This window comes from Stegodyphus dumicola, chromosome 2, assembly GCF_044657685.1.
Source record: "Stegodyphus dumicola isolate Sdum_Otavi_A_Nest chromosome 2, ASM4465768v1".
Taxonomy (NCBI): Eukaryota; Metazoa; Arthropoda; class Arachnida; order Araneae; family Eresidae; genus Stegodyphus; species Stegodyphus dumicola.
Window position 1 is genome coordinate 273345487 of NC_140769.1, and position 15058 is coordinate 273360544.

Below are 15058 nucleotides of genomic sequence, written 5' to 3' on the forward strand. Positions count from 1 at the left end.
TAGCTTGACGGATCAGTTAATTAAGCTAGAATAATCCGAGGAAACAAGTTTATATGAAGTGCAGCAAATGTGTATAATTTAATAGGCTTTATAAGGAAGCCATGTGGTAGCCACATCAGATTTTTTTAGAATATTATTCCGCACTATCATAAATAAACATGAATTTGGAAAATATAGTTGTAGAAATTATGTTTAGTTTTTTGATAATTCTGCTTCTGCGCTAATTAATTAAAGGACTAAAAATAATTACTTATTATTGTCAAATGAAAAAATACGTTGAAGAAAGACCTCCTAGAAAATATCAAACTACTATGTAATTGGATAAATCAAGATATAATCTCCGCCCACGGCAAGGAAAGACTTCGTATGTGAACATACAAACAAAGTCATAAATTTATCGATGGCATTTAGTTTTATACTTTCGTGAAATAAGAATGAGGATAAGCACTAAGAGGAAATAATGCTATTAGAGGGGAACAGAAGTGAGACGTTAGTGATTCGGAATTCGGACCGTTGATAATATAATCTCGTGCAAAATTAAGAGAATATGCAGATTATGTCCAATTTCTGAAAAACTTGTAGAGTTGCGCACCTCCAACCTGCACGCAACCAATAGGTGACTGTTGAAACTGGAAAATAGACAGAGTCTTGCTAAGGGTTTAAGTCCCTTTTTATTCAACTTAAGAAGTTACAATTGCGTGCTCTTGACGTTCACAAACTACGCCGACCCGGCGGTAAAATAAAAATAAGAACCTGAAAAGAAATAATAACAAGACTCTAACTACGAGGCTCTCTAAAAGTAACTAACCTCACCGCGTTTTACAATACCGCTGCTAATTCAGCAAACTTTGAATATCACGTTGAACGATTAACAATTCTCCGAGGCAAGCACACAAGCCGAAACGCGGGGTTCTTCAATTTCTGGCTAACTACCTCCGCGCTCGTGAAGTAAGAACAGCACACTTCGAACTCGTTTCCTTTCTATTTAACAGAATACTTCCGCTGATAATTTGAATCCTTGCGCGTTCTACTAAAATTTACATACTCTGGCATTGGCAGTTCCAGGGGAAAGTAAGGCTTGACAGGAAAGATAGTTTAAACTTAAAATAAATGTTAGTTAAAATAAATATAAACCCTACAAACTCATGTACAGATTTTAATGAATTTTGGTAGGAATATACATTTATAAAAGAGAAAGAGATGTTTCATTCAATAGCCAACGTGCGCATAATTATCAGTAAAGCTGATAATACAGGGATATCCAAAATTCACTCTGGTGATATAGAACTGAAAGTGAGTCTTAATATAGGGTATGGTCTCCTCTCACGGCCAGACTAGTCACTCAGAGTGACGGCATACTGGACAGGAGCCAGTTGAAGAGTCCCTGTGGCATCCGATCCCACTCCTGCAGCAAGGCAATTTTCAACGCCGAAATGGATTTCGGAGACGAAGAACTAGAGAGAAATTGCTTCCCAAGAGCTTTCTAGATATACTCTAAGGTCAGGAGATCTGGCGGACTAATCCGTGTGGGGAATATGCTTATTTTCCAGGTAATCGATTACCAGCTGAGCTCTATCTGGATGAACAATCTCGTCTATTGATAGGACCAAATACGCGCCTGAAAGATCGAATGTAGGTTTCTATGATCTCCTCTAGGAAGCCTTTGTCAAACACATGGAGGGGTGTGCGGCTGTCTATCGGTAATGCCTACCTAAATCATCTTACCTTTATTATTACAGTAAGACCCCGCTTAACGCGGGGGATCCGTTCCATCAAAGTAGAGCGTAATGCGAAACAGCGCTAAACGAGGCTATCTTAACATGTAAATAATGGAGTTAGGGGAAGATGGATAGAAAATTGGTTAGGTATTAAATTTAATAATGTTTTTTTAATAAAAATAAAACCAAACATTTATTTCTTACAAAAATAAAAACAATATATTTATAAAAACAAATAAAATTCTAAGCCAGTCAGATCATTCAGTCTATTCTGTGTTTCCAATTTTCTGCCTTTTTGTCAAGAAGGCTTTATGATAGATTGGCTTAATGGCATACTGCGTTTAATTTCGTCGTCAGTCCATATAGACAGTCGTTTTTCCACTTCCTCTATAATGTTTTTTCTAGAACGGGTAATTCTAGTTGCAGAGCTCGACGTAGTTGCAGTTGCGGATGACAGTATTTTTTCTTTATTCTTAAGAATTGTCCTTATTGTTGAAGTTGCCAAATTCAATGCAGCACTAATTTGAGATTGACTCTCACCAGAATCTAATCTTTAATCACTTGCTTTTTAGTTTCCAGTGAAATGCTTTTTCTGGTTGCTTTTTTTTTCTTGTTTTTTATTATCACCCATGATAGAAACTAAAGATCATAATATTTGTCACTGTATTAATCGTTATAGTATTATGTAAATTTATGCTTACAATAATGTCAACAAATGTTTCAAATAATAAAAATGCGTCCGTACAGCACCGCGCCAAACAAGAAACACAACTACACTGTTTCGGATATGTTATTTGGAAACCTACCGCTGCGCACAATTTCGAGGAATCCCCGTAGTTCATGCAGCGAGCAATTTCGGGGAATCCCGAGGTTGAAATAAAAGAGCGCTAAACCGAAACAGCGCTAAACGAAACAGCGTTAAGCGGGGTCTTACTGTATTACTTTTATTATTATTTATGTGCTTTTTAATAGATCCCATGCTTGTCTGGTTGTAACCAAAAACCTTAGAAAGTGCTAAATTGAAACCAATTGAGTCCATTTTTTTAATGAAAAGTTGCACATAATAAAATAATATACAGTGAAAGCTTGACAAAAAGTGCGTTCTGGACATAAAAGCTGACGTATTCATATAACGAAGGCATGCTAAGAAGGCGAGAGAAATACCTTATATACTTCCCCATTTAAAGGGCGACTGGGGATTAGGGGACCCAAGTGCAAAATCTTGGGGGTGGAGGTTAATCATCCGCCACCTTTTTATTTCGGGCGTCACTGTAGAGAAATCAGGTTATTTCGAAGCAGGAGAGATGAAAAATGAGCAAGGCCCTCGCCGGGACTCGAACCACGGACATCTCGAATACGCGCCGAGTGTGCTGACCACTACACCACGACGGCATGTTAAGAAGGCGGGGCTATTGAAATTGGATGGTATTAGATAAAGTCAAATATCATTTCTCGTGGTCACAAGTCTGATTCAAGAATCGATATACTTATCTCCTGGTAATGATTCTCCAGTTTGTCCAGATGAATAAGTAACAAGAACCAATACAAAAACTGGAGCTCATTTTGGCACGCAACGTACTAGAAAAGAAATCTGTGCCCCTTATATTTGATTACTGTTTAATTTACAACTGTTGTGGAATGCTCTACAGTTATCTGCTTAAAACTCGTGTAAAGTTATTCAAATATCTTTTAACGAGTAATTGATTAAGGTATATGTTAAACTTCATGGATCATAGTTGAATTTTCACATTGTTCTGTTAATCTATTCGTATTTTACAAATTATATGCGTTTGCCTGTGTTGTTTTTCATCTAAATGATGGATATGACTATTAAAAGATTTCATATACATTTAATAAAGTTTTATAAAGCACTAAAATTAATAGTAATTTAAAAAAAAACAAAATATGAAAGGTTTCAGATTTTAAATTACGCCCAAAGGAGAGTTTTTTAACATTTTGTGTGGTTAAAGCATAAAATTCAATTCAACAGCAGTATCGCAAAATAATTTAAAATGAGCGTATCTTTAGAATTTCCGATATAGTTTCGCGCGCTGGAGATTAAAATGTTTTTTCTGTACAACGTTGCCATTGCTCGCTTTGAAATCCTTGAGTTTGTTAATCAAAAATTCCTTAAAGGCTTACAAAATATGAAATCGATCATAAAACAAATTCCAAATTTCAGCTTCCAGATGCCCATATTCGCAGTAGGATTACGTCATTCAAAATTCGATGGCTATAGGTACCGTTGTTTTATCACAATGCGAGAAACATACATACATTTATGCAGATTCTTCATTATTTAATTTCTTCAGATATAATACAGGGCGGTAATATTTGGTGGCAACAGTTTGAAAAGTGAAACGGACAGTCAGAGTGATTCGACGCAAAAAACGAAAAAAATAATCTCTCAGGGCAAAGCCCCTTTGAACTAATAAATAGTAAATACAAATAAATATTGGAAATTTCAAATGGTAATGGGAAAATGATTAGATTGAATTATTCAATTACGGCAAAGCACACGAGGGCTATCTGCCTAAAGGGAGGGATGCCTTCGTGGAGGACTTTCTAAGGGAAACTGGCTCGTTTACACGTTACACATGGGGAAAAACCACGAAAACGTTCATGCAGCCAGCCCGTTTGCGGGATTCGAACCTCAGACCGAACTACCAGTGTTCAGCATCTTTACTGCTGGGCCGCTGATGGGCTGGTAATGGGAAAAGAGCAGAACAAATGGGAAATACCTTTTGCTATTAATTAGTATTCGAAATGTAAAACCTCTAATAGAAAATCCGAAAGCTTTCATAATTTATTTTTAGCCCAAAGGGCATTAACCCACAAAGGCTATTAATTTCATTTTGGACATTTTGCGTAAAAAATTTAAATGTCCGTTTCACTTTTCAAATTGTTGCCACCAAATATTATCGCCCTGTGTTATATTTAAAGAAATAAAATAATGAAGAATCTTGCATAAATGTATGTATGTTTCTCGCATTGTGAAAAAACAACGGTACCTAGAGACACCAAATTTTTAATAACGTAATCCTCCACCGATTTTGGGCATATGGAAGCCCTAATGTGGAATTTTGAATTTGTTTTATGATCGATTTCATATTTTGTAACGATTTAAGGAATTTTTGATTAACAATCTCAAGGATTCCAAAGCGACCAATGGAAACACTGCACGGAAAAAAATAATTATCTCCAGTACGTGAGACTGTGTACCGGCAATTCTAAAGATATGCTTATATTAAAATTGTAGACTTCTTCACTTTGTAGATGCTAAGTTACTGATAAACGTGAAGAATCTTAAGAACTGGTAAGCGAATAATCGCTTGAGTTCGTGTGACAAGAAACAACAAGTTGGAAGGGTAAATAACCCTTTATTATTCAGATAAGATTTAACAGAACTCCGTCTTGGAGTGTACAATAAAAGCCATCACTTGGGCTTGAATTTAAAAGGCTAAGAAGTAAACTAAAACTAGTCTAAACTAAGGAGATATAGCCGAAGCTATCAAAGTTTTAACGTAGTTGACTCCTTAAACACGAGGTGACTGCTAAGCTATCAAGGGCCTGAGTACGGCCGAGCGTAATAACAGCTTTGAGAGAGAGTAGCCAAAAAGGCGGACGCGCGCTAATGAGAATCTCTGATTCTCTCTAACTCATCAAGTAGAACTACGCGGTTAAATACCGCTCTTCCTCATTATGGATTCAGCCGTGATTCTAAAACTACCTTCTGGCCGGTAGTAGTAAGCTGAAGTTAATAATTTGACAGGAAAGGAGTTTAACTCACAATTTAACTGTTAATAAAATTAACATAATCCTTACAAAGTTATTTTGCGATATTGCTATTGAATTGAATTTTATGGTTTAAGCGCGAAGAACATGATATTTAATAAATAAAGTAACTCACAAAATATTAAAAAAAAAGTTTTTTTAACATTTTGTGAGTTACCTTTGTGTAAAATCTGAATGGCTTTGAGATTTTTTTTTAGTTAACTGAGGTCATTTGACGTTTATTTTCACTATAATTTTGCAATTTTATTGCCTACTAATTTTTGCTTTATAATGTTTGCACTTTGAATGCAATATTTACTGAAAATGTATAACTGAGATTTTTTGTTATACCTTATATCCATCGTGCTTATGAAACCCGCAATAGTTTTAGGTAATTTCTATTTAAAATGCTAATTTCTTCTCAGTTACTGAGTGCAATCTGTCAATACACTCTTCAGAAGTTTACAGTTGAACATTTATTACGGTGAAACACCGAAATCTGGAGAATGTCGACTTTCACCGGTGAATGTCATTATTCACATAGTCTCTTGGTGTATGTCCGAAATATTTTCCAAATACTCTTATTTCTGACTTACACAGGTGAATGTCGACATTCACCATGTACTAATGGTGAATGTCGAACATATAATAATATTGTATTTTCTTTTCCGTAATTCAGTCGCGAATAAACGCACTCGAGACTTGAAATAAGAACTTAAGAACATGAGAACCTAAAACACACAATACATTCAAACTGAGAAAGGAAAACAATAGAAGTTAAAAACTTACTTAATTATACAGTACGTTCTAAATGAGAAAATAAATTAACAGTCATAAAAAACTTTCTAAATTATGTGATTCAAATCTTATTTATTGCAACAACTTAAACTATTATGGCACTTTATGACCTCTCTTTTCGACTTTCACCAGAGCATATCTGTGATTGTCGACATACACCGGTGAGTGTCTGAATATACAAGAATGTAGTGAAATATTCGGTCTTTCACCGACGTATTTGGTGAATGTTGATATTCTCGGGTGAAAGTCGACATTCTCCAATTTCGGTCTTTCACGGTAACATATTCATTGTAATAATATTCAGAGCTAATATTTAAATGTCTTTTTTTTTAGGAATGAAGGACAACCATGTTCGTCACGTTTGTCTTTACCTTTCGGATTTGAAAGCCGATGTAGACAAAAATACATAAAGAAGAAACTGCTTTCATTAAATGCTGATGGACAAGGGACGTCCGAAGGAAATTTCTTCATTCCTTCCTGCTGTGTATGTGAGATCACAAGACCTAATCGTAAAAAATAGTTCATATTTTTTTTTTTCATTTTAAAATCATGTTCTAGCATTATATGGCAGTGCCAACATCGTACGACGCAAATGAGACATCCACATTCTAGAGACAAAGCTGTTCGAAGTGCAAATGAAGAAAACTATCTAACCGAACTCTGAATTGATTCTGTTGAAAAGAAAGCTGTCTCGATTTTAAGAATGTGTGTTTGCATGAAAGCAATAACTTCACAAAATCAGCTGTGAATAGTCAGGAACAAGAACCGAATTTTTCACTATATAGAATTTCATCTGGTGAGGTTTGTAAAGCAGAATGAAACAAGCGTTCCAAGACACAGGTTAAAGAAAAAAAAAAGTTAATCTGAAATATCATTTCTTGTGTTCTAGAAAAATTTTTAAATCAAATTTTAATTTTAATTTTTTTTCTTATTTCGAAAGGTTAAAAATTAATTGTTTAATAATCAAATGTTCTTCAGAGTTACAGAAAAAGAATTTATGCTGCATCGTCGAATATCGTTTTTTAGCCCACTGGTCTGGAAAGGACGTTTTGCATCGAATCACTTTAAATGTCTGAATCTCTTTTCAAATTATTGCCACCAAATATTAGCATCCTGTATTATATTTAAAGAATTTAAATAATGAAGAGTGTGCATGGATGTATGTGTTTTTCGCATTATGAAAAAACAACGGTACATAGAGTTATCAAATTCTGAATAACGTAGCCCTCCACCCGAACGTGGGCACCTGGAAGCGTTAATTTGGAACTTGATTTATTGCATGTTTCATATTTTCTAAAACATTAACGAATTTTTCATTTAAAAACTCAACAATTTCAAAGCGAGGATTGGCAACGCTGTAAGGAATAAAACAATTTTTTGTCTCCAGCACGCGAGGCTGTCTTTCGGAAATTCTTCAATTATGCTGTTTTTAATAAATATTTTTAACTCTGTGGCACTAGTCCAAATGCTCTTGAAACCTGTATGTATATGTAAATTAAAAATTAAAAATTTCCCGTTTGGACATAATATTAAAACTGAAAGCTTTCATATTTTTTCCTTTGAGTATTGTCATTTATAATAAGTTAAATAAAGCTTGATACCCATCTTTCTTAGAATGAGATTATTTATAAATGTATAACAGCCTTCTTCACCTAATTAAAATAATCAAAATTTGTTTTAGTATACAATATTAGTTTAGAATTTGAATATTTTTAAAAATATTGAACTTAAACTGCCTTTTTTATGAAATTTTTCCTGCATTGTAGTCACTACGAACCGTGGATTTGATAATTATATAAATGCAGGCTTCAAGATTGGACAAATTTCAGCCTAAATTTGGTGTTATTTTCGAGAAAACCTTTACATCTTTTAAAAACTTAAATCGCTACGATACTCTTAAGCTAACATTCTCTGGTATATAAGGCCAAAAATTGGTCTAATTTTAAATTCAAGTTGGTAGCTTTGATTATATATTTTAAGTGAAGTATCTCCAATTTGATGAAGTCGGTGATTGCACAATTTTCTCATAGAAATACTTTTACTAGCACAATGTTTTTACATATTTTTATTTCTTAAGTTAAAATGTATTCACTTTTATCCTTCACACTTCATACCATCTAGTAGCTTTCGAAGATTTCTTAGTACGAAATAAGTGTAGCATTTTTTCAACCTAATTTTTGAAGATTCAATTACAAAGGTTTCTGTTATAGACAATACATACTTTCATCTACCATATAAGGACTTAATTTAGCCTTAAAGTGGTAAGTTGTTCTTACTGAAACCGAATTTAGAAACTGAGGTGGATTTTGTATTAATTATATTAGTATTAGATGACGTCATTTGAACAAACGGTCTGCGATTATTAAATGAATGCTTGTTGCTGCTTCTGCAGATTGCTCTGTTCAATGGATAAAATGTCAACCTTCGATCATTCTGTGTACATAACTTATTGTATTATTGTTGTTTCTTTGTACAAGTCTCGAATAAAGCATGTTTCAACAAATACTTTTGATTTGTGTCTTCTTTTTAACATTTTATATTTTACCTATACTGTTTGGCCATTAGATTTTTTAAACTAGTCCACACTTTCGAATACATTGTTTCGTATAGTTACGTTTTCAATTAACGTACCGCTTTATGACGATTCACATAACCAGTAGAAACTTGTTATCATTAACGTCCGCAGATCGTTGCTTTCCAGTTCCATGTATTGAGCTATAAGGTTTCGTTTAAGTTCTGTAACCAGTTATTTTATGTTAAAACCGCTTTCCTATCTCCCTCATTTCCAGCTTCCTGCCAAAATGTAAATTTCTAACTCGCGTGATATCCAAATGAGGTGGAAAGAAGGCACCATTTAAAAAAAAAAGATTTAGAGGGTAGAAGAGAGTGTGTTCTGCCTGCTGAACGCCACGGTGCTAATTTGATTTCCTCGCGAAAAGTATTCTGCGGCGCTGCATTATTCTCGCCATTACGCTTGGAACGCCGAACTTAGGTCACAGCCAGCTTGCGCGTTGTTCTAATTTTGCGGCCGTTCCTTATTTTTTGGTACTTAGAAATAGTGATAATTCGCTTTTAGTCTTGAGAGTTCTTGTACATTTGATATTATCAAAGAATACAAGATTCTATAGAGCTACTTCACCAGCTTTAACTTGTTGCACATTTCACAGTATTAGCACAGCCATTGCGGTAAGAACAACAGTTAAATGATAGGTTATCGCTGATAGGCTGGTTGGTGCCCTCGTCAAGTACCGCTGTAGGAAAGAATCATAATTCCAGAAAAGTGAAAAATATCAAAAGTTCATATTTGCCATTTTTGTTAATAATTTTGTTAGAGTGGCAGCATTTGGGGCTCAGAGTAAACTGATTTACGAGATTTCCGGTTATAAACTGAATCTGTATAGTAATAATAATAATAATGTTGCAGAGACGTTATGTTATTTCGAAGCAGGAGACATGAAAAATGAGCAATGCCCTTGCCAGGACTCGAACCTCGGACCTCTGGAATACGCACCGAGTGTGCTGACCATTACACCACGAAGGCATGCTAAGAAGCGGGGAGAAGTACCTTATAATGTAATAATATAAATTACCATTTAACATGTGTAAGATCATCTTTGGTCTTTTATATCCGAAGGATTTAAATTTCCTCAGTATGTTTAATTTTTATTAAGATGAGAATTAATTTTGATAAATTAACCATATTTAGGTACCAATTCTTAAATACATCTAATAGGTATCTTACATTACTGATAAAAGTGTCTTTATTAAATCTGCAATAAAGCAAATATTTATTAACATTTTTACAGTTTTTGTACTCATTATTTTCCTTAATGGAGAATTTTAAGTTTAAAAATTGTACTTCGTTCGAACAAATATGGAAAAATTTATTCTAATCAGTTTTATGAGTATATTTTTCACGGAAAACTTACTTTAAAATTTTCATACTAAATATGCAATGCTTTCAAAAAAATATTTATTCTGAAATGCATAGAAGGGTTTTAGTTAAAATTATCATTAATTAAAGATTGAAACTGACCAATTATCAACACGGAACTTAATAATAATTGGTCGGACTTTATATTCTGACCAATTAATAATGTTTGGTTTATTTGTGCTAACAGAACGAAATGATCACATTTAATTTAATATGCAGTTCCATAATATAAGTAAGAGCAAACTAAAAGTATCTGAGAGAATAAGTCTTTGTTTAAATAACAAATGTTTAATAGTCATGTCATAATTCTTTTGTTATTAAGGCAATCAAAATATCTACTAGACAAGCATTTTTAAACGATTTGCTTGGCTGCGATAATGATGCGGAGTAATTTAAAAGAAAAATTAAAACTCTTATTCCAGGTGGACTGCACCATTTTGTTAATAAATCACAACTTGTCTTTTCATACGAGCCGAAAAATTCATTAATTTACTAATGACTTTTCCAGCTTCAAAGTGCAGCACACAGAATATAATGTTTTGAATGTGGCATTTTAAACGAACAGAGATGAAGTTGTCGTCAACGCTACGCCCAATCAATACATGAGAATAATTTAATAAATTAAATGATAGTTCCAAAATGGATTAGACATATTTTAATTCACAATAATAAAAAAAAGATTAGGATTACAAACATTAAAAAGCAAACCTTTTATCTTTATACCTATATTTCTGTTGCTATTCTAGAGAAACTACGCTACAGCAAAGAAAATATTATACGTAGAACATTAAGCAGTAAACCTTTTTTATCTTTATATATTCTTGTTGCCATTCTAGACAAACTAATCTTCGCGACAAAGAAAATATTATAGGTAGAACATCAAGCAGTAAACCTTTTATCTTTATATATTCTTGTTGCCGTTCAAGAGAAACTAAACTTCTACAACAAAGAAAATATTATACGTAGAACATCAAGCAGTAAACCTTTTATCTTTATATATTCTTGTTGCCATTCTAGAGAAACTAAACTTCGCGACAACAAAGAAAATATTATACGAAGAGAGAACTGTTACAAACTAAATATGTTATTTTTGGCAAGGAAGAACTCTACCGTACAAGAAATTTGCTATAGTTTGATACGAAAAACGTTTCCAATTTTTTGAACTTTTCTAAAGTTTATTATAAAAAGCATACTACTTGACCCTTATTTCATTCAAATTTAGTTCATCCCTTTTAGCGCTTGGAAACTGAATCTAGCAAAATCCATGAATATTAAAAATGTTTCAGACTTCAGTAGTTATTATTATCATGCGAGTTTTCTAATTTTCTTTTAAATGTACACATTTTAACTACTATTTACTTAATTTTCGCATCATCGAATGGACAATGTATTCATAAAATAATGCATTTTATTTAAAATGGTGGCATATAGAACAGGAAATTGTTTATTTCTTTTTCTTTTCTATTATTAAAATTTTATTTCAATAATCAGTAAAGAAATTTTCCTTGCACAATTTTCGACAGATTAAAATTGTTTTCCTTGTACACACGAATTCACAATTCTATGAATTCTTCCATCTAAGTACCACACGTTATACGACTTTAAAGAAACGACAAACAGGAAACTTCGCATTTTAGTTAAATAATCTTTTCGGTCACAGTTCAAACCCTTCTTCCAAGGTCGACTTTTCAACGCGCCTCTAAAATTGTCTGTCAATATAATGACGGTCGAATTAACTTCATACAACTTTATCTTACCTTCTGGATGAAGATTAGACAAGCATGGTTAGAGACGTTATCTTAAACAGGGCTTTTTAAAAGCTATTTATAATTCGATTTAAAAGTATGAAAGATGAAGATTTAGCAATTGTTCCTGACAAATTACTGTTAAAAATATGTCTTCTGGGGAAAAAAAAAATTATACGTAAATGTCCATAAATGACAGAAATTACGTGTAGTTTATCGTAAGGGGAATTTTCTACGGGTTATTCAACCTCATATGAAAAAAAAAAGAGTCATGATAATTTTAAATTTGATAAGAAACAAATAAGGTATAGGACATAAACTTCCACAAGCATTTAAATTACTTGGCCAAAATCTAACATTATTTGCATTGCAGGTTATCTACCTTTCGTTTTAAAGATTACCTTGTAGAAATTGTTCAGATAATTATAAATTCTTTGGAATTCTTTGGAAATATAAGTTTTATTTATCGTGTGTATAACATGACACAATAAATGTCATCATTCAATAACATTGTAGAAACATTAGGTATTTTGGAAGCAAAAAGATGAAAAATATGCAACGCCTTCGCCGATCTCTGGAATACGCGCCCAGCGTGCAGACCACCACACCACGAAGGCATGCCAAGAAGGCGGGATAAATACCTTATATACTCCCCCTTTTAAAGGGCGACTGGGGTTTTCTTTTAGAGGACCCAATCGCCAAGTCTTGGGTGAGGAGAATCATCATTCATAACCCTTTTTTTGCGCGCCACTGTAGAGACATTAGGTATTTTGGAAGCAGGAAAGATGAAAAATATGCAACGCCTTCGCCAGGAATCGAACCGCGGATCTCTGGAATACGCGCCCAGCGTGCAGACCACCACACCATGAAGGCGGGAGAAATAGCTTATAACATTAATAACATAAATCAGCGGTGGCCAAACTCTCAATGACTATAGCAGTCCATCCTACAACTGAAGAAAGTTCTAGAGTTCCAACTAGATCTTCCAAGAGCTTTAAGTCTGTATTTACATCATTTTAAAAGTAAAATGGTTTTGAATTAAAAAAAACATGTGAGGTAAATTAAGGAGGATTTCACATTTATGATTTACTATAAATATACAGTACAATTCCAATCATCCGAATCGCTTTCAGAATTTAACAAAAACATTAAGACGAAAATGTAGTGTTGGATGATAAAAGATTTCAGACATTAAAGAGAGCAAACCTACACTTTTAAATTTGGTGTCATTGCTTGAAAACGAAGATGGAAGTTCTTCAAGAAAATCAATGAAGGCAGCAACAGACAAAAATTTAGATGTCGTTTTCAAGTAGGCTTTTGCAGCAACGTTCTATGGGAAACCCAATTTCGGGTCCGATTTTTTATGAAAATGCTAAGATGTTAGCTCAGAAGCTTGGCTGGTCATCCTTTAACGGGGCTCACACACCTTAAACCCCTTCGAATATGTGACTGTTGCAAAAAATTGGGACATTTTATTTATTTTAAAATCAATTGCTTTCAACTTTTTACACCTGACTACATAATATAGCTGCTTTGGAAACTAGTAACCAGAAAGTTTGTGTTGCCACAAATATTTTTGTAATTTAATCCGCTTTGTGACAAAATTTTTCGTCACGTTTCCACCTTGCGCGCACGATATTTTAAAAATCGCTAATGGTAGATACTTGAAATTTGATTGAATTCTTTATATGGACACTATTTTCTCACTGAACCAAAAATCTGACGAATATTTTAATATTAAAAAATTTTATGGACGAAAACATTACAGATTTTTTTTAATAAAATACATTTTATAAATTCGACTCCAAATAAAATAAAAATTTAACATGAAATTCTTAGAAATTTTGGTTCACAGCAGTTTCCAAATGTTGTAAAAGCTATATATTAAATATGGAATTAAATTATGCTACAGAATGTTTTAAAATGTGCCCGCAAGTTGGAAACATGACGAAAACTTTTGTCACAAACCGGATTAAACTATAAAAGAATTTGTGGCAACACAAATTTTCTGATTACGATTTCAGAACGCAGCTATATTATGCAGTCAGCTGTAAAAAGGTGGGAAGTAATTGCTTTTAAAATAAATAAGTTATCCCAATTCTTGCAACAGTCACATATTCGAAGATCTTATAGGTTTTAAGGCGTACGAGTCCTCTTAAAGCAAGTAACGCCTGGCTAAGAAATTTGCAGGCACGGTGTCTGTCAAACAGCCTACTTCGACGAAATATGATTCTTTCGCTCAAACATAACAAAGTGTCCATCTCCTGACCCTGTTGAAAAGACTTCTTTTATCTCTTGTCCATCTGGAGCCACCTTCGAGGCTGCAACCGGAATCATTAACAAAGGCACAGGATTGCATCCCGGATATGAAAACTCATCCTAGACAAAGAACCTTTATGCCACCTTATCACACAACATATCAGAGCTGGCAGGAACTAAACGTAGCGTGCAATCGCAGCCCAGAAACACGTTCCGTCTTAAATTCCCTCAGTTTAAATACTCATTTGCATTCTGGTGAGGTGTGTGTGTGTGTTGAGAATACGACAAAGCACACTAGGGCTATCTGCCTAAGGGGAGGGATGTCTTCGTGAAGGACTTTCTAAGGGAAACTGGCTCGTATACACGTTACACATGGGGAAAACCCCATTCTGGTGAGGAAACGGAAAGGATAAAGTTATAGTAAAGGCTGAAAACGGTTAATTTAAATAATAACCTGAATAAACGCTTAATAAACATTCCCCCTTTTTGAAAATTTTTTTGCCTTTTATCTATACAATTTTAAATCCATTACATGATACACTCTTTTTTTTTTTTTTTTTTTTTTTCCGAGAGAAGAAATTCTTTTATAATTTTCTTTCCTCCTCCACCGCATTTGCAGATGATGACATTTTAGCGATAGTAAACTGAAATTGAAAGGAAACAGAATGATGTTTGCCGGTATAATAATATAAAAAAATTTCTCTTTTCAGTTAAGAATAAATCATACTAACTTGAAATATTAGATGTGAAAACCACACGACTTCCTTGTATGTCCTATTAAATTATACATACTTTTTGCTGCACTTCATTTAAACTTATTTTCTGGAATT

General features: G+C 33.6%; 1 protein-coding gene across 2 annotated transcripts in view; it reads left to right on the forward strand.

Annotated features, from left to right (window-relative positions):
• Window positions 1-8795, forward strand: part of LOC118196153 (uncharacterized) — a 213063-nt gene extending 204268 nt beyond the window's left edge. For both annotated transcript variants that reach the window (XM_085812161.1, XM_035367567.2), the window contains one exon: window positions 6624-8795. In XM_085812161.1, the coding sequence (XP_085668287.1) occupies window positions 6624-6810 (187 nt within the window). In that variant the 3' untranslated portion in view covers window positions 6811-8795. The remainder of the gene's footprint in view (window positions 1-6623) is intronic.
• The last annotated feature ends 6263 nt before the right edge of the window (window positions 8796-15058 follow it).